This window comes from Cheilinus undulatus, linkage group 10 (genome assembly GCF_018320785.1).
Source record: "Cheilinus undulatus linkage group 10, ASM1832078v1, whole genome shotgun sequence".
Taxonomy (NCBI): Eukaryota; Metazoa; Chordata; class Actinopteri; order Labriformes; family Labridae; genus Cheilinus; species Cheilinus undulatus.
Genome location: NC_054874.1, coordinates 42,987,245 through 43,011,427, shown reverse-complemented (window position 1 = coordinate 43,011,427; position 24,183 = coordinate 42,987,245). Strand labels below are relative to the sequence as shown.

The window sequence follows — 24,183 nt, the reverse complement described above, 5'->3', positions numbered from 1 at the left end:
TGTTTAAGATCATGAAAAACTACAACTGTACTACAACAGAGATTTCAGGGGTCTGTCTGCTCGGAGGTTGTTAAAATTAGAGTCATTCAGACTATCTAAAATCATGATAAAACACATGGATGGTTCATACTAAAGTCTTTTGGTAAAAACACTCTTGTGTTTGGCTATTTGGTTTGGCTTTAAATTATGAAAAAAAAATCAAATTGATGTGTATTTTTGACAGCAATGAGTCACTTTTAGTTTGTGTGCCATGGGGGGCCACAGCTCTTCTTAGATATGTAAAGGGTGGTGGGAGCAGAGAAGATCAAGCAACATTTTCATGAGCGCAACCCACATACTCAGCTCTGCTGCTCATCCCACAAATGCATGTTCCTTACAAACGTGAAACCATTTAAGAGGGAAATACATAGGCTTTCCAATGGTTTAAGATAAGAATTGTTAAAACAAGTGCCCCCAGTGAAGGAGTTCAAGTATCTCAGCGTCTTGTTCACAAATGAAGTTAGAAGAGGGATCCGAGCTGCAAGACGTAACTCAATTTACCAGTCGATCTTCGTTCCAACCCTCACCTATGGCCAAGAGCTTTGGGTAATGACTGAAAGAAAGACACCACAGAGTCAAGCGGTTGAAATGAGATTCCTCAGGAGGGTGGCCTGGCTCAGCCTTAGAGATAGGGTGAAGAGCTCGCACATTTGGAGAGATCTCAAAGTAGAGCCGAAAGGAGCCAGTTGAAGTGGTTTGGGTATCTGACTAGGAAGCTTGTTTCCTTGTGGGAGGGATGTTTGGGTGGATTTGCTTATCCTACTGCCACCGCAACCTGTACCTGGATAAGTGGAAGAAAATGGATGGAGTGTGGATTGTTAAAAAAAAAAAAAAAGAAAGAAAGAAAGAAAAAAAAAAGAAATAATTTACTGAACACTATTTTCCATACTTTTCGTGCCAAGTATAATAACTGCTGGCATCTGTTTGCACAGCCCCCAGGATTGCTGGTGGTTTTGCTACAGTTGTGTTGTTGGTCGGTATCTGTAAGCTTTGAAAGAACAGGGGTAAAACAGACTAAATAAATGCAGAGTATGGACAGAAAGCTCCGTACATATGTGTTTTACATGTGGAGTATAAATGAGCCTTGAGGTGTTGCACCAGCTGAGTTAGTGGGTGCCAGGGCCTGTGTGAAATCTGGTAACCCAAAAATCTTTAAAATAGTTGGCCATTTATCTTGTCATTAACAAACCTGTAAACATTTTCACCAAGCATATCTTAACCTACACCAGACTGGCTTTAATAACTGTAAAGATGAGGTATATCAAAGTGGCAGATTCATCCTTATGTTTTTCTGAATGTGCCATCAGTGTAAAAAGTTTGGACACCACTGTTTTAGACAGTAAAACTCACATTTCTTAAATCTGGCACCAGAATGAATTTGAAAAGCTTCTCCTCTCCTGATAGCTCATGTTTCCATGGACATACGATTATATGAGCTCATTTCTGCTCAAAAACTGTGAAGACAGCTTCCCTCCCCATTCAGATGCAAGAAACAGAAAACTGGGCGTGTATGTGACCGAATATCATCAGCACTAGAGGCTTTGTGAATTAGACCTTGAGATGGTGCAGGCAGTGACAAATGATGTGCAGTTTTTGGGGCAATACTTTAAGTGTAAGAGTCCTCAATGTGTGACTATTTAACTTAGCATGAAAGGCCTGTTACTAATTTAAGTGTGCAAAACAGCAGGTCTGATGAGTCTGATATGCAGTTTTAAGTAGAGTTTCAGAGTGATTTATAAATGAATGGTGGAGCAGGTAAGCACAGACACATATTCACATAAACATCACAAATTCAAAGGTGTTATTGCTTAAATCTGGTTTTGCTAAATGAACTAATCAATCAATCATTTTATTGCACTTTTCAAAAAACAAAGTTCCCTTCTATACAAATTAACTTAGAAAATATATGACTCATATTTATGATTTATAAGTGTTGTGCATTTTCAGTTTGACAAGGAGAGTTTTGCATGTTTCAGTTTTATCATTATGTTCATATTAACAGACATTTGTCAACGGGTTGCTGAAATCAGGAGTGGAAGCCTGGATTGGTCTGACTGACAGCGTTACAGAGGGGACCTGGAAGTGGGCGGATGGGTCCACTGCCACAACTGTGTAAGTTTTTACAATGTTAGAATATTATTTGGCAGATGCTTTTATCCAAAGCAACGTACATCTGACAGGTAGACAGGTGTTCTGGGAGTTAAGGGCCTCGCCCAGTGGCCCACACTGGATATTGATCATGCACTGACAGGAAACTCACTGAGCTTTCCAGCCTCCCTTTTTACTACCAGACAGAAAAAATCTTGAGATTCCTTAATAATCATTAAATTGAACTTTAAATGAACTTTTTAATAATATCAAATCATGGCTTTATCTGCATTAAGTGGAAAAACAAACGTCAGGATTAAATTCTACAGAATCCATAAAGATCAAATCAAATCTGTGTTTCTGGGCTACATTTAGTTTTCTTGATATAAGAAGTGATTTTAACATTGTATTTTTATGATGACAGGAGCCTCATAGTATTTTTCTTCTGAGTTCTCTGATGGTTTCAGTTCTTTATTAACAGTTCAGTAAATGCATTTTTTCCACAACTTTGCTCATACTTGACTGAAAATAGTAACCAGTTAATTTAGGAGGTGATGAACTTATGGACTTAAGGTGCTGCCCAAGATTTGGGTCTAGAAATCATCTTACGACAAGGTCCACTTAAAACAGGGATGTCTAACTCAAGGCCCAGGGGCCAAATCCGGCCCGTGGAACAGTTAAACTCGGCCTGCAAGATCACTTCATATTTTTATTGTAACTGGCCCACCACTATGAGGTCTGCAGATTTCCTCCAGTATAAAAATGTAAACTTAACCTTGATGATTTAAAATATCCTCGTTAAATCATAAAAAAACTGAAAAAGTAAAGAGGAAATAAAATGAGGGAAAAAGTCAGGAATGTGAGGAAATAATAACTTTGTTTTCATTTTTTATTTTCACTATTGCATCCACAATTATGACTTAAACTTGTTATTTTGACCTGCTATCTCATATTTTGATCATTATGGTTCACAATTTTAATTCAGGTCATATTTTAACTTTTTTAACTCATTATTTCAAGTTTTATCTCAAGTTTTGACCTTTTCAACTCCTAACTTCAATTTGTAATCTTATTTTTGACCTTTCAGACTGGCAATTTAAAATTTTAACTCATATTTTGACCTTTGAAACATGATTGTGTTTTTCTATTTCATATATTTGCCTTTTAAACACATTAATTTGACATTTCATTTTGTGTTTTTACTTTTTGAATGAATAAGTTTGACTTTCTAATCTCAGATTTTAGCCTTTAAACTTATTTTGACTTTTTCAAATCTCAAAATCACTTGTGATCTTTGGTAAGTTTTTTTCCCCATAATTAATTACTGTTGAAAATGAGGTTGACAGTTTGTGGTTAAATGCTGACCCTCTTAGGCTTTCAGGTTAGACCTGAATTCAGAACTGGACTGAACATAGTGTGCACAAAGTCCTTGTGTTGATTTAACACAATCCCTTACATTTCTGCCAAAGCAAAAACCTTGTGTGTAACCGATATCCACTTCTCAATTAAGTTAATCCAACATGATGAAGTTTCTGCACTTACTATGTGCATGAGAATTTTTACTCAAATCAATCCATCCAGTTACACTTTCAGTCAGGATTAAAATGTCTAACATAAAGATGATTCAATGTTTATTTCTCTGATACCTTACTCATCAGATTCTGGGGATCTGGACAGCCAAACAGCTATGGAGGAGACCAGGACTGTGTAGAATTTACACAGCATTTAAGTGGTGGACATTGGAATGATGAAGGTTGTTCTACTGAGTAAATCCGCATCTGTGAAAAATTCCTGTAACTTACACTTAAAGGGACATTTCAGTGTTTTGAGGTCAAGAAAGGGACAAGAAAGGGAGTCATTCTCAGAAGGAGATAAAATTTTACTGCAAATTGTTGATGAAAACTCAGATATTGAGTTGTCTGATGAAGAAGATCAAGATGCTGTGTTTGAGCCAGGTGGACGAAACTCATGCACCAAGGTGTCGCAGATCTGGCTGCAATAGTAAAACATGCTGTATGTGATATGCATGAAGTGCAAGGTTCCTTTGTGTTTCCAAGACGGGGAATTGCTTTTTTAAGTATCATTCCAATTAAGCACAACAAAACAACATTTAAAAAAACAAAAGTGATGATGGACAGTTAAACTCATTCTTATGTTGACTTTTTGGTATTTTTCTTTGGGACTAACTGATTACCATCAAGGTTCAGTTTCACATGTATGGCATTTGGATTTCCACTGTAGTGGACACATGATATCTTAAAAAAATAAAAAAGAAAATGGTTTCAGTATTTTAAGTACCTGACAATGATTGGGAAATTTAAAAAAATTGTGATTGGACAATATTTTTTTCCTGGTATTCAGGAGGCTATGGACAAAAGTATTCAGATTTCTGACCATTGCACCAACAAGGACTGTAGTAACATTGTATTCAAATGCATGCACTTTAATATGGAGTTGGCCTCGATAGTCATGTTGAAATAGAAAAGAAGTGTGATTTGTAACTCCACAGAACATGTTTCCACTGTTCCACAGCCCAGAGTCGGTGTTTTACGGCGCTCCAGCTCACCACACCTTTGTGCTTAAAGGAGACATATTTTACCCCTTTTTCCTTTTAAGTATGTCATTTTGGGACACCTTTAGAATAGTTATTTATGATGTGCAGCTGAAAATACTCCTCACTTATCTTATACTGGCGATAGGAAAACCCCTATTTTCAGCAGATCTCGCCTACTGCGGAAAACGCTCCGTTTCAGTCCTGTCTCTTTAAGACTCAGAGATGTCTGTGACCTTACCGTTCTCTGATTGGCCAGCTTGGTCAAAGCTTCCTGGGGGCTGAACAATGGGCTGAACTGTTTTCTCGGCCCACTGATAACCGAGTTTTGCTTAGTTTACTCATTGGGCTTTTAATCAGCACAAGTCAAAACTTAGTAATGTAAAGGTACACAACGTTTCACAGCATAGTTTAGGGTAAAAGGGCAGATAGTTATAAAAACAACTGAAGACAAAGTTTAGCACACATACGCTTCCCACTGACCCATGGCTCGTTTTAAAGTAATGTTATACAGTGACTTACAGCTTGTGGTTCTGACCCCGAATTTCCATATACAGTGTGCTCGCCGCAGGTTTGCTCCAACCGAAAGGCGAGCCACCTCACCCACTGGAAGTGAGTCTAGAGCGCCGCGGCGTGGCGCGCAGCCCTGATCATCAGGAAGAGATCACAGGAGAACTGCGAGCTCACGCAGGAATAGCATGTCAACAGCGGACTGTTTTACCTTTTGGGGTTAATTTATCATCCTTTCTGGTATAAGTCCACTGTGCGAAATACGGGGGGTCTAGGGGGGTCTGAGACCCCTTAATTGACACAAGAGACCCCTAGAAACCCTTAACTCAAAATTTTGGGGGGTCTCTTGAGAAGTATTTATAACGTCATTTTTTCACTGGCTATTGCCACTACAAATGCCACTTGAAAGCATGTCATGTTTGTTTTAATTAAGTTCATTGTAAAGAATTTATTCACATATAAGAATACGGAAGAATAATGTCTCTGATAAAGCTTCCAAACGTGGGGGGCGCTGTTTCAAATGCTCCGCAACAATGATCTCGTGTAACCCTGCCATACAGCTTGTGTATTTCTTACCGCTTTGGTTACTCTCCTGAAATTGTGGACTCAGTGTGCTTAAATTCAGCGAAATATGTCAAAGAGAAAGCAGAGTTCTTTGCTTGAAAACTTTGGATTCACATCTAAAAGACTAAACCGAAACAGTGATGAAGATGGAGCAGAGACATCCCGAGCTAATTCTGGCGAGGCAGCTGCTCGCACATCGACCGGTGAGTTGGGGTCTCCAAAAAAATCTATTAAACCCAGACTTAATTAACTGATTGTGATAGACCTGCTGTGCTTCATATTGAAATATATATTTCGCCATACGTCGGTTGGCTGGGTTCATATGTGCATGTATGCGTGTGTATGTTTGAGCGTGCGCCTGCACAAGTGGGTCGCGTGAGTGTCCTATTTGGTCACAGAGCAGAGTTGCTCTGTGGTCCTGCACCTGTGTGCAGCTTTGTTGATGATGATGCTAGGCTATGGAAATGCTCTGATAGACTACAGAGGGAGTGAAGTGCTCCACAGTTCAATTCGCCGGCGTTCCATGCCGCGGCGCACACACTGTATATGGAAATTCGGGGTAAGCCTCCCTGGGCGATCTTTACAGAGCAGAACAGCTCCATGTTTTAGCAGCAGAGTTGAAGCAAATCCAGCGTCTTACTGTCCTTTACTGACGAAACAATCGTTGGTGAAGTGACGAATGCAGAAAAAAAAGTTTGCAGGCAGTCGGCTCAGTGAGACAAACAATTCCCACTGCTTTCTGCTGCTTTTGTCCTTCGAGAGCTCATACAGAGTAGATTTATCGTCACACAACCAAAAAAACACGAATAAGTTTAGAAGACATGCCGACCGGAATAAGTCCACACGAGAGCAAGAATCCAAACAACAGCAGCGGTGTATACAGCGCCGGGGAGGTGGCGTGGCTGAGAACGAGCTGTCGGGAGGGCAGGTCTGAGAGCCTCCTGTGGGAGGAGGGGAGGGGAGTCATCTCTGCTCAGAGCCGTCCAATGGGGAAGCTGGAAAATGAGCTGACGTCAGCTTGTATCAAGTTTCGCAACGAGCTGTTCTGGGAGGCCGGTAATCTCGTTTGCAGAGTTTATGGAAAGACATGTGTCTCTTGATAAAATGAAATCGGTATGGTTTAGAAAGGATCCTCAACATTGTAGCATTGTATGCAAGTGTTAAAATATGACTTAGTATAATATGTCTCCTTTAAATTAATGCCAGTGGAAATTCTGAACTCTATGGGGGACAGAACTATTAGCTATGGGATCAGCAGAGCACTGGTGACCTTTATAGGCTTGAGGTCACTGAGATCTTCGGAATGACCCATTTAGGATCACAAATGTTTACAAATGGAGACAGGTGCTTAATTTTATACACCTGTGGCAACATGTCTGATTGAAACACCTGAATTCAAAAATTAACGGATGTGGCCAAATACTTTTGTATTTTTCCGCATTTAGTGCATTATATACTGCTATTTAAAAGCTCTAAAAATCTGTTGCGAAGTAAACATGTAATTGAAGACCCCATGTCTTTTTTACCCTAAGATACAGGGTTTAGGGTTTGTTTCAGATTTTTATTCCTTTTTTTAAATTAATTGTAAATGTGGTGAAATGTTAACACAGACACAGTCCTTTGCATGAGACATTTTAATTGAAACATTACAGACATTTTATTGTACCACTTTGACATAGTTATCACAGGTGTATGTATGTAAATTTTGAACGTTTAAACCACATAGCAAACATCATCTGGATTAATCTTTAATACGCACTCAATGACGTGTATTCAGTTTCATTATTAAGAGGCAATTTGACAAATAAAGCTTTACCACAGCATAGTCTGGCATCAGTCAATTAATACAAAATCTGATTTTCTTAATCATCACACACCACTCATCAACCAAATGTACAATAATTGACATTTATAACACATTACTGCATTAAGATTTCCTTGTTTTGAATCAAGAAAGCAAAAAATATATTTTACATCTGCAATCTAGAATTTGATGTTTATACAGAGATGTGCAAATACAGAACAGGTTAACTGTATGTTACGCGGGGATTTCACACACACACACATTTTCAGAAGAACAACCTTCATCATTCCACTCTCCAACTTTTCCAGTCTGATAAAATTCTCCACAGTCCTGGTCTCCTCCCCAGCTGTTGGGCTGCCCAGACTGCCAGAATCTGTTGAGTAAGATATCAGAGAAATTAACTAGTCCTATGTGAGACATGTTGTTCCTGACTTCAAGTGTGACCAGAAGCCCTGGTAAGTGTAAGAGTATCGTGTGCATACAAATACAGTAATGCTCTGTGGAGATCTCAGGCTACTTTTATAAGCTTTCAAAACCCCACGAACCATGTTCAAACAGGACAAAACCAGTGGTAATGCCCATGGTCTGTATTTATCAAACATGGTATTTGGGTGTACAGTCATTTCCAGGCACAGATCGGCGTTTATCAATCTGGATGTGAGCGATAGGCTTAAATCCCACGCCAGGTCTGAGCCCGCGTACATATGTTTAACACAAGTTACATTGTAAACTGTAAAAAACTATGATAATATGATATACAAGTTAGATATCATGGATGTCTAAATTAAATACTCAAATATCAGCTGGACTTTGGTTATCCTCAACAACACTGTTAGCAACAGCAGTGATTTCCTTCCACACGAGATGTTTCTAATTTACTTTAATGTCACTTTTCTGGCTGAAAACAACAAAAACGACACGGAACCTGAATCCATAAAAAAGGAGCAGGTATTTTTGCTGTATTTTGTATCTCCATGTTGTTAACTCTGGAGGACAGTCCGGCTAAACCGTGAATATCTAGCAGTGTGTTATTTAAATGATTCTATTCAGCCGTGGTATTTATAAACACCGTGTACACCGTGATTGGTCAGACATGCACTTTTTATAAATCACATATGTACCTTTTTCGTAAGATTATTTCTTCATCCAAATCTGTGCAGCTACTACACAAATTTGATAAATAAGGGCTCTCTTCTCTGGATTTTCATTAATTTTATTTTTACTGTTTGTTTTCAATTTCAATTTAGTTTATATATATATATAGTTTGTTTTTTTACTGATTGGTTGTTATTTTGGTTTAGTTGTTATTTTGCAAAAATGCTTAATATTAGTTTCATTTTTATTAGTTTTAGTTTTTTTTTTAGATCCTTGACGGGCCGAGACCCAAAAGGGCCTGGAAAGGTAAACAATATGTATTAAAAACACATTAATTAGGCCACTCTACACTTTTCAGTTGCATTCAAAGCTTTACTTCTTTCTGTTAAAAACTTACTTTCTATTTATTTTCAGTTAATTGGGGTGATTTTTACATTTTACTTTTAGTAACTACGTTAGTTTTAGTCAGCTATAACAACCTTGGCCTTTACACAAAAATGAGTCTGTAAGTGCATCACCTCCTGATTAAACAGACCTGGTTGATTAGTTCAAATTGAAATACTCATACTGAGACCACAGTTTAAAATGTTGCTACAACTGTACTGTACAATGAAAGCATGTGCACAGCAAAAAATATAGTAGAAAACAACTGTACAGCCATGTGGCCCTGTCAATAAAAAATGTTAAAATCATTTCATACATGTAGATAAATATTACTTTTCCCATAAACATAAATTTGATAAGATTTTTATAATTTACGTAGAATTTGATCTTTACTTCCTGCTTTTTCTATGTAATGAAGCTAAAGAGACAAGATATTACAAGGTAACATGATTCATTTAAATATACATCTAATGATGAAGAGTTCAGGAATCTCTTGAGATGTTCTGCTAAGTGTCCTGATCCAACAAGATGTAAGTTTGTGTGGTTTGGCTGTAAAAACTTACGTAGTTGTGACGGTGGACCCATCCACCCACTTCCAGGTCCCCTCACTAGCACTGTCAGTCAGACCGATCCAGGCTTCTACACCTGATCCCAGCAACCCGTTGACAAACATCTGTTAATGCAACAAGAATGAAAAATCTGAAACATGCAAAATGATTTGAATCAAATCTTCACTGTTTGAAGTATACACAATAGAGGTGGGAAGGCACCTAATGATTCGATTCCATTAAGATTTATAGGGCAATAATTCAATTCTTAATCAATTATTGACGCACTTATTTTTTACAATTCTTTTGTTCTCACTAGTTCTAAGATAATAAAAATGTTACATTTGTGTTTAGAAAAAAAGAGATAAATTAAATTTCCTCTGTCCTCTAAAGGAAAATGTGTGTAAACTGGAAATGTATAATTGCTCTGAACTAAAGGTAGCAGCATCCTTTCCCTGTAACATATCTGAAATTACAGACATTAAAATGTCCTTTTTCACAGACGCATAACTGGTAATCGATATCTGGCTGTTATGTGCTGTGTCAGAGTTCCACCTTTTTATTCCCGCCATTCCACAGTACTAAATATTTAAATTATTATCGATTATTGGACATTTATAAATCGATTCAGAATCTTCCGCCTCTACATCACCATGCATCTGAGAATCTATTCTTTTTCCCAACCTTTAATACACAACCTCTAAAATTCAAACATTACAAACAGTGTCATTTTTTTGTGTGTAAGGGACTCTGTGCTGCATTAATTATGCTATATTAATAAAGTTTGGGTTCATTAAGCAAAAGATCTTTGAAATCTGCTCAACAACCTGAATGTATATTGTTTTGTTTGCACATACAGTGTAGTCTGTACATGCTTTGTAAGGATCTTTCAAAACCATCTTTGCTTTATTAATTCTCCAATCCAACACATTTTCTTCCTCCTTACCATTTTATCTCTGTTGTTTAAGATTGCCAGACGACCTTTTCGGGAGATGCAGAAGTCTTTGCTTGAAGACCAGGTACGTTTTTCAGTTGAAACAAGGAACCAACTGCAATCAAACATTCTCCAGCCGTGGCAAGGTTTTTCTATATTATAAGAGAAAAGAAAGACTCCAATCATCACAGACTGCTTATAAACACCACCCTACTCAAAACAGACTTTTTATCAGTAACATCTTACCTAGTACATTGACTTTCTGCTGTAACTGATCTCTAACTTGAGTCAAACTGTTGTAGTCGGTCCTCAGCTGGTCTTTCTCCCTCTGCAGAGTATTAAATTGGCTTTGCAAGCTGTCTTTGCTTCTTTGCAACTGGTCCTTTTCACTCTTCAGTGCAGCATTACTCCTCTGTAACTCATCTCTGTTTGTTCTCATGGTGTTAAACTGAGTCTGTAAGTCATTCTTTTCTCTCTGCAGGTTGTTGAGCTTGTTCTGAATGCTGTTAAAGTTTGTTTGTAGCTGATCTTTAACTGTTTCCAAACTAGTGTAATCACTCCTGAGCCGATCTTTGTCCCTCTGCAGAGTGTTATAGCGGAGTTGCAAAGCGTCTTTGTCCTTGGACAGTGATTGGTATCTGTTCTCAAGTTGATTTTTACTCTGAGTCAAATTTGTGTAGTTAGTCTGTACCTGATCTTTCTCTTGTTTTACGATGTTGTAGCTTTGCTGCAGTTGGTCTCTCTCTCTAGTCAGGTCACCTCGTACTTTTTCAACCCTCTTCTCCAGCTGTTCTTTAACTGTCATTAAACTAGTGTAATCACTCGTCAACTGGTCTTTCTCCCTCTGCAGAGTATTGTACTGGCTCTGTATCTGCTCCTTTCCACTCTTCAGTGCAGCATTACTCCTCTGTAACTCGTCTCTGTTTGTTCTCATGGTGTTAAACTGAGTCTGTAAGTCATTTTTTTCTCTCTGAAGGTTGTTGAGATTGTTCTGAACACTGTTAAAGTCTGTTTGAAGCTGATCTTTCTCATGTTTTACAGCGTTGTAGCTTTGCTGCAGTTGGTCTTTCTCTCTAGTCAGGTCACCTCTTACTTTTTCAACCTTCTTCTCTAGCTGGTCTTTAACTGTTTCCAAACTAGTGTAATCACTCCTCAGCTGGTCTTTCTCCCTCTGCAGAGTATTAAATTGGCTTTGCAAGCTGTCTTTGCTTCTTTGTAACTGGTCCTTTTCACTCTTCAGTGCAGCATTACTCCTCTGTAACTCATCTCTGTTTGTTCTCATGGTGTTAAACTGAGTCTGCAAGTCATTCTTTTCTCTCTGCAGGTTGTTGAGATTTTTCTGAATGCTGTTAAAGTTTGTTTGTAGCTGATCTTTAACTGTTTCCAAACTAGTGTAATCACTCCTGAGATGATCTTTGTCCCTCTGCAGAGTGTTATAGCGGAGTTGCAAAGCGTCTTTGTCCTTGGACAGTGATTGGTATCTGTTCTCAAGTTGATTTTTACTCTGAGTCAAATTTGTGTAGTTAGTCTGTACCTGATCTTTCTCTTGTTTTACGATGTTGTAGCTTTGCTGCAGTTGGTCTTTCTCTCTAGTCAGGTCACCTCGTACTTTTTCAACCTTCTTCTCTAGCTGATCTTTAACTGTCGTTAAACTAGTGTAATCACTCCTCAGCTGGTCTTTCTCCCTCTGCAGAGTATTGTACTGGCTCTGTATCTGCTCCTTTCCACTCTTCAGTGCAGCATTACTCCTCTGTAACTCGTCTCTGTTTGTTCTCATGGTGTTAAACTGAGTCTGTAAGTCATTTTTTTCTCTCTGAAGGTTGTTGAGATTGTTCTGAACACTGTTAAAGTCTGTTTGAAGCTGATCTTTCTCATGTTTTACAGCGTTGTAGCTTTGCTGCAGTTGGTCTCTCTCTTTAGTCAGGTCATCTCTCACTGTTTCCAAACTACTGTAGTTCATCTGTAGCTGATCTTTCTCTTGTTTTAAGGTGTTGTAGCTTTGCTGAAGCTGCTCTTTGTTTTTTGTCAATGTGGCCTTTAACTGTTCTGCAGTGCTGTTAGCCATCTGAATCAGGTCTTCTGACATGGGATTGATGAACATGTAATCTGTGAAAGAAAAAAATGTTCTTGAGATGACTGGATGTTAGAGTATTCCTCATCTTTGATTGGGTTTCTTCTCGTCTTCATGTTGTTGCATCTACACACCCCAGGCAGAGGAGGAGCAGAAGGATTGTGTTTTGGGGTTGTCTGTCTTTTCATCTGTACTAGCGCATCTCAAAAAAATTAGAATATCATGAAAAAGTTCAATATTTTTTGTCACTCTTTTCTGAAAGAAAAAAACATAAGTTATAATATATGCCTGGTGAAAAAAACTTATCTCCAAAATTTGTTTTTTCCAGGATCATGACAAAACTGTTTTTCTCACAAACTAACTTATAAAGGAAACCCCAAAACTGTTTAAATATACATATTTAGGATACAAAATGAAACTCTGTTTACACAGTCATCACTGACCTGTTGAAATTATTTTAAATGGACTTATGTGCATCGTTGTGGGTGATAACGGACATGCATGTTATTTTAAATATGCACTCCAATGACGTCTGGTTATTTACGAGCCTCCGGTCTCATTTTTATGTCCCTTGTAGCCCTAAAGGACGCCGTTCTAGTGAGCCTGGAACTTCGGTGACTTTTCAGGGTCTTTAAAGATTAAATCCAACGTGTTGGAGCGGATTATAAATGCCATTTTATCAATTCTTAATCCATTTTTCGATCGTGTTTTATCGTCTGCGGGTGCCGCCATCTCTGTTTTGGGCAGTGAGGTCATATGTCATACAATGCATCTTCATTGAGGATATTCAACCAATCAGACGGTGGTGCGTCTCTTACGTCATGCTTTGGAGATGGACCAGGGAGCAGATAGAGCTGTCACAATACAGAGAAAGAAGAAGGCATTCAATGATGGCAAACCGAAGAAATATGAACCCCCTGTTCATATTTCAAGCCCTGGAGTATCTGGAGGAAAAAACGCATGGACATTTTTTGTGTACATATCTTTAAAAAAACCTTTGGTCACAGGATGTTACTTTTTTCCTATTTTTGTCCCCAAGACATGAGAATGAGTATGTAAAGGAAAGGCTTAGTCACCAATGTTCACTATGTGTTTTCAACAAAAATCCTAGAGTTTTAAATTCCACTTTTTTTCTTTTGTATTTAGAGTCCTATAACTTTATTATAATTTAAATGACATTATTACAGCCCTCATATTCTTAAAGCTCAGGTTGTCATAAAAAAGGATGTTTAAACTTTGACTGTGCACCACAGGGTTGATGTTTTACAAGCCTTTAAAAACAATAAGTCCAGGCGAGAGAAATGTTCCCAAAAAATGGCTCTGTCCCAAGAGGGTTAATGTTTATCCTTGCCTTTAAAAATATCTAGCCTATCCAAATTATCCTTCTGGACTCTTGGCTCATCTTACCTTGTGACCTACGTGCATCCGTGAGCTTTAAGCTACTACCAGAGCCCTGAAATGACTCTGAGTAGGCTACAATAGGACACGGTTGTGCCCAAAAAAAAACAAACAAAAAAAACACCTGACGTGAAACTCACCTCTGTTCCCACAACCAATGAGGTGCATGGAAAGGGTGCTTTATTCTAATATAACTATTGTCTCTATTCAACAGCACACCCTCTGATGATATCTAAACTAAATAATAAGCTAAACATGTCAATCAATTGCCAACTTTTACTCTGTGATTAACATCAGCAGACAATGATGACCAACTTAAGTCAAACTGATTTAATCAACATGGACAGTATACATTTGGTAAATAATCAATAAATCAGGTCAATAATTAGGCTATTTCTCAGAGACTAATACATATTTACACAATAAAGATAAATTAATACAGATTACAACAATAATACATGACATCAATTAGTATCAATTAATCATGAATAAATAAATTAATAATTGCTTTGTTCTTTTACTTTTGCATTATCCTCCCAGGTCAAATTGTCCCAAACTATTTTGACTCTTGCCTCCCTCCCTCCTTCTCCTTCTTCCCTCATCCTTCTTCCCCTTTGTCCCTCTTTCCTCCTCCCTCCCTCCCTCCCTCCTTCCTTCTTTCCTTCCTCCCCCTTCCCTCTTTCTTTCCTCCCTTTCTCACTCTTTTCCTACTTTGTCACTTACTGCAACAACAGGTAAGAATTTAAAACATAGGTTAGCAAGTGTCGTTAGAACAGGTAAGAATTTAGGTGCAAGTACCTTTAAAACAGGCAAGTATTCAAAACATAGCATGACTTGAAACAAAACTCAACAACATTGGACTATGAATGTGTGTGTGAGAGAGAGCATGTGGGTCGATTCCATCCACTGGACAGCACTCATGGTGAAGACCATCGTAGAAGGGGTGGATATCTTTGACCAAAACTCTCTTCAGCTCTTGAAGGTGGTTGAACTTCAGCTGTTTCAAATCAAAGTCAACAGAACAGAACCGGACGTCCAATGGAGATACGTTTTAAATAGATGACGTTATTAAGCGTTTTTCCATTGGTCATGTAGATACCAAACACATCAGTTGCTAGGGTGGAATGCGGACATGCTGTACATTGTAAAATGTCAAAAACGTCAAAATTGGAAATACGTTTTTTTCATCGGACAGCGACGATATACTCATTACACACAGAGTAAAGTATTTCAAGCCTTTATTTCTTGAAATGTTGATGATTATGGCTTACAGTTAAGAAAACCCAAAATTCAGCGTTTCAAAAAATTAGAATATTGTGAAAAAGGTCAACACTGGAAAGTCATGGTTTCACACCTTAATCAGCAAATTAACTCCAAACAACTGCAAAGGTTTCCTGAGCCTTTAAATGGTCTCTCAGTCTGGGTCAGAAGGCTACACAGTCATGGGGAAGACTGCAGACTTGACAGATGTCCAGAAGACAGTCATTGACACCCTCCACAAGGAGGCTAAGCCACAAAAGGTCATTGCTAAAGAAGCTGGTTGTTCACAGAGTGCTCTATCCAAGCATATTTATAGAAAGTTGAGTGGAAGGAAAAGGTGTGGTAGGAAAAGGTGCACCAGCATAAGGGAGAACCGCAGCCTTGAGAGGACTGTCAAGCAAAATCCATTCAAGAATTTGGGGGAGCTTCACAAGGAGTGGACTGAGGCTGGAGTCAGTGCATCAAGAGCCACTATGCACAGACGAATCCTAGACATGGGCTACAAATGTGGCATTCCTCGTGTCAATCCACTCCTGAACCAGAGACAACGTCAGAAGTGCCTTACCTGGGCTGTGGAGAAAAAGAACTGGACTGTTGCTCAGTGGTCCAAAGTCCTCTTTTCAGATGAAAGTACATTTTGCATGTCATTTGGAAATCAAGGTCCCAGAGTCTGGAGGAAGAGTGGAGAGGGACAGAATCCACGTTGCTTTAAGTCCAGTGTGAAGTTTCCACAGTCAGTGATAATTTGGGCTGCCATGGCATCTGCTGGTGTTGGTCCACTGTGTTTTCTGAAATCCACAGTCAACGCAGCCATCTACCAGGACATTTTAGAGACCTTCATGCTTCCTTCTGCTGACAAGCTTTATGGATATGCTGATTTCATTTTCCAGCAGGACTTGGCACCTGCCCACACTGCCAAAGGTTCCAAAAGCTGGTTCGATGACCCTGGTGTTACTGTGCTTGATTGGCCAACAAACTCACCTGACCTGAACCCCATAGAGGATCTATGGGGTATTGTCAAGAGGAAGATGAGAGACACCAGACCCAACAATGCAGATGACCTGAAGGCTGCTATCAAAGCAACCTGGGCTTCCATTACACCTGAGCAGTGCCACAGGCTGATCGCCTCCATGCCACGCCACATTGATGCAGTAGTTCATGCAAAAGGAGACCCAACCAAGTACTGAAGGCATAGAAATGAACATACTTTTCAGTAGCCTGACATTTTTGTTTAAAACATCCTTTTTTTTAATTGATCTTATGTAATCTTCCAATTTTTTGAAACACTGAATTTTGGGTTTTCTCATCTGTAAGCCATAATCATCAACATTTCAAGAAATAAAGGCTTGAAATACTTCACTCTGTGTGTAATGAGTCTATATAATATATGGGTTTAACTTTCAGAAACAAGTGACAAAAAATATTGACATTTTTCATGATGTTTTAATTTTTTGAGATGCACTAGTAAGTCTGGGCTGTTGTGAATTTACAGAAAAGGATTAGTGACACCTTCAAAGATGAAAATAATTTTGGGCAAGTGGAAATTAAAGTCAGAATGACGAGAAAAAAATTGAAACGTGCTGTGTGTTTAACTGAACCTTTGTTGTTAAATCCAATAATGGGGTATAGTTTCACATATTCATCGATATCAGGCATAAGGCATTTAAGTAGAGACAGTCACGATTCTCTGTTATTGTCTTAAATACTCATACATCAACAGAAGAGACATAACAGCTCTCGTCTCTTGTCCTCTTCCTCTCTGTCTGATCACCTGTAGAGACAAACAGGTGACATGCTCAACCTCACTAATGAGAGAGAGAAGGGAGATTAAGCAGTCGTTTATTGATCAGTGTTTGTTATGGTAGGATAAACAACGTCAGTGTTGACAAATTTACATTTGACACTGACATTTCTGAAAGAAGGCATGGAGGCCCCTCATGAAAGCAGCAATGAAAACATACAGTGATTTTTATTTCTAAATTCCATAGAAAAATGTAATGTACATCGTGTACACTGCGTTTTGCAGGTGCATTTTCTTTATGTTTCATACACAATACTGTTAACTAGAGTTTCCAATGGACAACACGCGTGAAAGTGTTCCACTTTTGCTTTTTTTCCTAAATATTTCATCATTGGTAGCAAACTGTGATCAATAAACAAGTGATCAATATCCTCCCCCCCCCCATTACATTTCAAGGTTGACTCTATCACCTGCGTGTCTCTACAAGTGATCAGATGGGAAGAGAGACACTAGAGCTGTTATGTCCCTACCTGTTGATGTATGAGTATTTAAGACAATAACAAACAACAGATCATGACTGTCTCTACTAAATGCCTTCTGCTTTATATCGATGGATATCTGAAACTATACCTCATTATTGGATTTAACAACCAAGAAGTTTTTTCTCTTTAGCACATAAACACCTAGTATCTAAGATCAGCTGCTTATAATAGCAAGTTTTGAACTTTATGTCATCATTTAAATTTTAATCCCAACATTGTGTTTCAACTTTCTTCTCAAAATCTCGACTTTATTCTCCACTTTCCCAGATTTTTTTTTTTTTTTTTTACTCCTTCACTAGTGTCCCTTATCCTTGTTCATATGAATGTGATATCTCAAGAATGCTTTCAAGAATTTTCTTCTCACTGCACAAATGTCCACTCTGATTCAAGGTTAAACTGAGGTACAAGTTCACGGTGAAAAGCCAGCCCGGCCCTCCTCATTAACCACCACCGTAACGTCACTTTAGTGGAGAACTCAGTACTTTCAATAAATTTTAAATGTCTTACCTCACAAAAGCATGTGACTGCCAGGCATAGTTGTAGTTTTTCATGATCTTAAACATGAGCTCTATATGGACTTTTAATACAAGGACATGGTGGGAAGTGCTAGCTTTAGAAATGTATTTTTTAAGCGACAACAGAAATACTTACAGTAGAGGAACTGTCCTATGATTGCAGCAAAAAGGAGCGTGCACAATAATCCGAGACACACAGAGGCACATCTGGAGGGGGGCTTTCTTCCTTGAAGATCAACTGGAGGATAAATAATAATGTAGTCATCACATTGAGACTGATGAACATGTAAGATATTTTCAGTCACATTAAATGGATGCTATTTTGGCCTGATAGTTGACCCATAGTTTTACTACTGTTGTGGGCAGCAGCTGGATACTACTCATCATAATGCATTAGCACAGTGATACTCAACCCACGGCTCGTGAGCCGCATGTGGCTCTTTAGTGACCAGTTGCGGCTCTTTTAAGGGTTACGTAAAGAAAAAAAAAAAACTTTAATTAAAAACATTTATGAAGGTAAACACTGTCATCAGTAAAAATTCATGGTAAATCACATCAATAAATCTGCCTCCCACATAAAGAAGACAGGCTTTAATTTCCAAATTTAAATGATTATTTTCAATCCATATATCATTACTGTCGGACGTGCTCAACAGAGGAGCGTGTAAGAGATGAGCGCAGAGGAAGTCCGCAGGTGGTGTGTCATCAGTAAGCTCATTCATTGAGGCAGAGGTCACGTTATTCTCCATCACTAAAGGATGACGGAGAATTTTGAAGGCTGTCTGTCATTTTGAGGTACTGGAATGATGAGGATGAGCCTGCATTTCAGCGCACACACGCAGACAGAAGCACCTTTTCCATTTAGCAAACATGGACTATCAAGGAGGTAATTTAATCTGTTAAAAATCTTGCACCCAGTGGGCCCTGTCACTGACCTCAACATCGTAGATTAATGAAAGCCTGTCTGTCCCCGCGCTGCTGCAGCCTGCAGATGTTTCAGTACACAGGTCGGCATGTAGAGTGTTAAAGCCTTTGCACAATGAGTCTTCATTTTTTTCTTATCATGTCTGCACACTGATGCTGAAATTGTTGTTTTATTTCCTGTTTTTTTCGTAACAGGTTCAGTTTTATGCAAAATTTCGTATGTGTCCAAGGTGACCGATGATTCGAAACAGTTCCTGTTGCTTCCACCTCATTTGCTCACCACTGGCACATCACTTTAAACACCAAAGTTTGCCCATTTATCATGTGGATTTCAACCATGGAAATATAACAGAGAGATGGGTGAATGATGATTCAGATCAGCGCCTGTTGCTTTATTCTCTCTTGCTCGCTCACCCCCACCCTCTCTCTCTCTCTCTCTCTCTCTCTCTCTTTCTTTCTCTGAAACCTCACTTTAACACCATAGTTTCCATGATATCAGTCATGGAAATATAACAGATAAAGGCATACGTTTGTAACCTACACACAGGTCATAACAGAGACAGAATTAAAAAGTTGTTCTCCATCTCTCCATTTTGTTTCAGCACTATGACGCATGAGTGTGTGCTGTATGAAACTCTCTGTCAGGATGGATCCAGCCAGGATTTTAAAGGAGTGACGCACAAAAAAAAAGTCCAGTGCAACCTCTGCATTGAGGTCTGCTGTCTTATGTTCAAATTGAAGCTTCCCATTTCCTCGTTTTAACTTTTTCTCCAGCAACGCCTGCCGATGCTCTCTCACACCCAGATCTTATGACAATTACGCCGATGCGCGTCATCAACAGGCATAACTCACACGGATCACATGTGGAGATAACGTCATATCTAATATCTAGTGAAAGTTGTTCAAACGTGGGTGTTTTATTTGCTCTTTAATGTGCTAATGATCATAAATATTGTCAAAACAGCAGAAATATAAAACCAAAACTCCAAAATAAAGCAGGGTGAAACGATGTGTCTGGAGAGCTGCAGGTGTGAGGCAGGGCTGGTTTTAGTCATTTGGAGGCCCAGGGCAAAGACCAATATGAGGCCCCTCCCCCTTTAACTAAAGAATTAATAATGAGTGGAAAAAACATTAGATAGGATCTCTGTTATGTTAAAGTTACAGAACTACAGTAAAGGCCCCGGTGTGAGATATAAATTCCCAAATAGCCAACCATCATTCATCATTTCTTTTGAAAAGCATCTCAGAGTTCAAACTCAGCTCATTCTAGTATCTTAAAAAATCTTGAGGCCAGGTAGAACTTACATAATTCTGGTGTTAGGCCAAAGACTGGTATCTCCAAAATGATCACTTTCCAGGGAATGAAAAGTTTATAATTTATAAAATGATATAAATATGATTTGTAAAAACAAATTAAAATCATGAAAAATTGAGATACAAGGTTTTAGCGTGATGTCAGTGATATATAAAATAAATATATGATCATTATCAGTGACATGTTGGTTCTTCTGACTCTATACAGACATTTGCATACCATTTATTCTCATAATTATCCACAAATCCACTGTTTAATTTCATTTTAACTAAGGATTAACTGATCTATTATCTACCTTACATTCCAGGTTTGGATTGTGGCTCTTGCTAAAAATTTTTCCAGACAATGTAGGTCTTTGGTAGAATAAGGTTGAGTACCACTGCATTAGCATATTCACATGTCACTACCATCATTATTGATGTTATAGCCTTATTCTACAGCAGGGTTCCCCAATTACTTTTTCCTGGGGGCCAAAATTTTTCAAGGACAGAAAGCCGAGGGCCAGACATGATTATATATATATATATATATATATATATATATATATACACCCACACACGGAGTATGGCTTAATTAGCTACACTTTAGACAGGATTTATTTGCAAGTAATCTAAACAGGTCAGTCATAAATATGCTGTCCTTGTATGAGGTGGCATTTTTTTCACATTTTGAATGTTTTTAAGACCCATTGAGGCTAAATGACAAGACTGGAATATTCATTATATACATTAATTCAGCATTACTGTTTATCGCTTTAAAATGGCAACCTGTTGTCCACAATATCTGAACAGACCCAGAGATTATTTCACCTGACCTGGGAACAGTGCAGAGTCCAGAAAGAGAGCGAGATCCTGCTGAGATGTTTCCCTGACTTCTCCGCTATTACTGCTCAACATGATAAATGAGTGAAAATTTGTATTTTAAACACCTAAGAGGGTAAAAATTTAAAATTAATATATATTTTTTAATTTCCATCTTTTTCCCAAATGTCTTGCGGGCCAGATACACCTGCTGGCGGGCTGGAAGTGGCCCGTGGGCCGCCATTTGGGGATCACTGTTCTACAGTATGGGAGATACGTTTCTGGCCCTGATTGTCATAAATCTGTCTTCCATTTGTTGTTTTGTTGTTTCCCTTGTCCCTCTTTCTGCATCCCCCTCTTATCTCTTCCTGCTTCCCCTACCCACCAAACCCTTTCCAATACATGATGATTATTTTTATTCTTCTATCTTGTAGTGTGTTGCAGGCTCACACTTTACCTTTGGTGACAAGGCCATCCTTGGTGAGGCTCTTCTTCATATGTACACTGTCATCGATGTCCATCGGATCCATTCTGATAATGGTCCCTCTGTTTAACAGGTGAGAACACAAACTTTAACTTTAAAGTATTCTGATGTGTAATCCAACCTTTCTTTTCTATACTTCAGTTTAACCTTAATAACAGTGTGTCACGTAAGTTGTATCATTCCCTCAGAAGTCCTGCAAAATTAACCCTCCTATGCCGGTAAAATAGTGAGGCATATTTGCAAAAATTAAGACCACCGCAACAGTCACGCAGGTGATTTGCACACCACAGAAAAAAAGCTTTCTCACAGTCATTCAAGTATAAAAGAAGCAGTGATACTGCAGATAGTATTATGGCTAAAACTGAATTGAAATGAGCTAAAGCTTTGGTTGAATATTTAGTTATCAATGACTGAAAAAGTCTCTAAATGTGCACTTACCCCAGAGTCGAGAAGAAGTGAGTGTCACTTGGACTGCATTCATATAATGGTGCTGCAATGACTGATCACAATCTGCAGATATTTGTTGGATAGATAACAGGAAACTCCTTTTGCCCATGTCATCAGATGTTTTTCTTAAACTGAACTCTGGTTGGACAAAACAAAAGTCCTTATAGATGTACTTTACTTACATGCTTACTGTCAGATTTCCTGGTAATGTTTGGCCAAAACTATTTTAACAGAGGAACTGGGAGTTCACCAGTTATCACGAAGAGGTTTCTTTGTATACAGCTCCAGTCCTCCATCCTCTGTGGTTTCTCTTCTTCTTTTCCACAAATCACCTCCCTACTGAGGTCAAAAGAAATGCTGACAGGGCTACAGAAAAAAGGTATGAGGTGAAACTTGTGCTTCAAGTTAGAGACAGGATTTTATACTAGTTTCAACACTCAAGTATTAACAGAATCTTCTGAATATGTCCTTGTGAATCCTATTTGCCATGAAAAACAACTATTCCATTACTCATGGATCTGTTGGTGGCCCACTATGTTTTCTGTGATGTGCTGCTCATTTCCAATTCAAGTTGTAAATTAAATAAGAGATGAAAGTGTAACTGAGGTTTACTGACCTTATAAATTTGAAGAAACATCAAAAGTGTGCATAAAACGGTCCATGAGTCGGTGGTTTTATATCAACATGCCGTTCTTTCCTCATGCATCTGTTCCACTATCATAGCTCTAGTTAGATGTGATGGTGGCTTTAACTCCAGCTTGACAAACACCATCAGCTAGCTGAAGCCTTCTCCATCTAGAAAATTCAACGTGAGCATGTCTCCAGTCACCAGTTTATCAACAGGCTCATCTTCTCTGCTTGGGTATTAATGCAAACAATGTTTGCTAACTGCTAACAGGGGTTTTACATTTGTCCTTTGAGAGTTACCATAGCTGTCACAAAGCAGTAGTTGATGCTGTAAACTGGCTCACTGTAGTAATTAAGTGCTGTGAGTAAAGACAGAATGCAAGTTTTAAATGATGACTTCATTAAAAGAAGGAGAAAAAAGTCATCCAAACCTACCTGGCCCTATGTGAATAAGTAATAGTCCCTAAACATACTGACTGGTTTTGCCACTCTTGGCAGCAACAACTGTAAGCAGGTGTTTCTCTAAATTGCCCATAGCTGTGAGTATGGCTTCTTGTCTGTCTCTATATGCCATTGTTTGATCCGGTCTACAGTGTACTTTGCCTATCGCCAAATGGCAGCTGCTATTGTCTCCAACCTCCTGCAACTCCAAACAGAATCAGCATTATAGATAAGGACTGGAGCAGAGTTTCTGTTGGCCGGTATTTACTGGTCTTTGGCTGGCCAACCTGTCCGGCTTAAAATTATGCCATCCACCAAAAATAGTGAATATTTACAGATTACATATTGTGTTACCAAGAAAATATGTTTTACAAATCCTTTGATATGAACTCAGTCATTTTACTATGACTTACATACATAGACAGCACATGGCTAATTTAGGTGGTGAATAATGATGTGATCAGCATGGATAACATCAAACAAAGCCTATCTCTGGGGGACTTTAGAGATACTGAAACTATGCAGCAAAATAGACAGTATGGAAGGATTTTTAGTTTGTCTTCACTGCCGGTAATAAAGATGCTGACACAAATAGAACTATAGTTAGCTGAGCAGCAAACACAGATGCAGTGGCTGGGATGAGGACAGGCGAGAGTCTCAGTCTCACCTCCTGGCTAATCCAAGTAGCAGCAGAAGCTTTCAGCTGCAGGCAAGAACCAGGAGAAGGGCTGTACTGAGCTATCCACAGTGGACACTTTTGTTTTGGTTGAAACTATTCCAAAGACACCTAGATAGTTGGATTTTACTGTTTTAGTGGAGGTTACAGTTGAGATCATCAGTTTATGGGGACTAATATGGAGTGATGGTAAATCTCGATTTTCATTTGAAATGTGGAGTTTTAAGGTCATGTCTAGTTAGCACTGGTTAGTTTTTCTGTTTGGATGAATCGTTTTCAGCAAGGATAGTATTTGGCTGTTATAGGCTGCTAAGCTAATGGCCTAACTTATAAATGGTGCTAATGTGAAGCTAAGTGCTCTACTGTCAATGTGTTTAACTTAGGTGTTATACACATGTGTAAGGAAAAGCTCACAGTTATTATAA

The 24,183-nt window shown here is 38.6% G+C and overlaps 1 protein-coding gene across 1 annotated transcript; it reads right to left on the bottom strand.

Annotated features, from left to right (window-relative positions):
• Positions 1-7,381: 7,381 nt before the first annotated feature.
• LOC121516463 (putative leucine-rich repeat-containing protein DDB_G0290503) lies at positions 7,382-22,129 on the bottom strand. The gene is made up of 7 exons (XM_041797763.1): positions 22,006-22,129; positions 21,541-21,629; positions 18,181-18,282; positions 10,764-12,623; positions 10,530-10,669; positions 9,599-9,708; positions 7,382-7,929 (listed from the first exon to the last, which is right to left on the bottom strand). The coding sequence occupies exons 2-7, from the start codon at positions 21,611-21,613 to the stop codon at positions 7,791-7,793; spliced, it is 2,424 nt and encodes an 807-aa protein (XP_041653697.1). The 5' UTR covers positions 21,614-21,629; positions 22,006-22,129; the 3' UTR covers positions 7,382-7,790.
• Between the last annotated feature and the right edge of the window lie 2,054 nt (positions 22,130-24,183).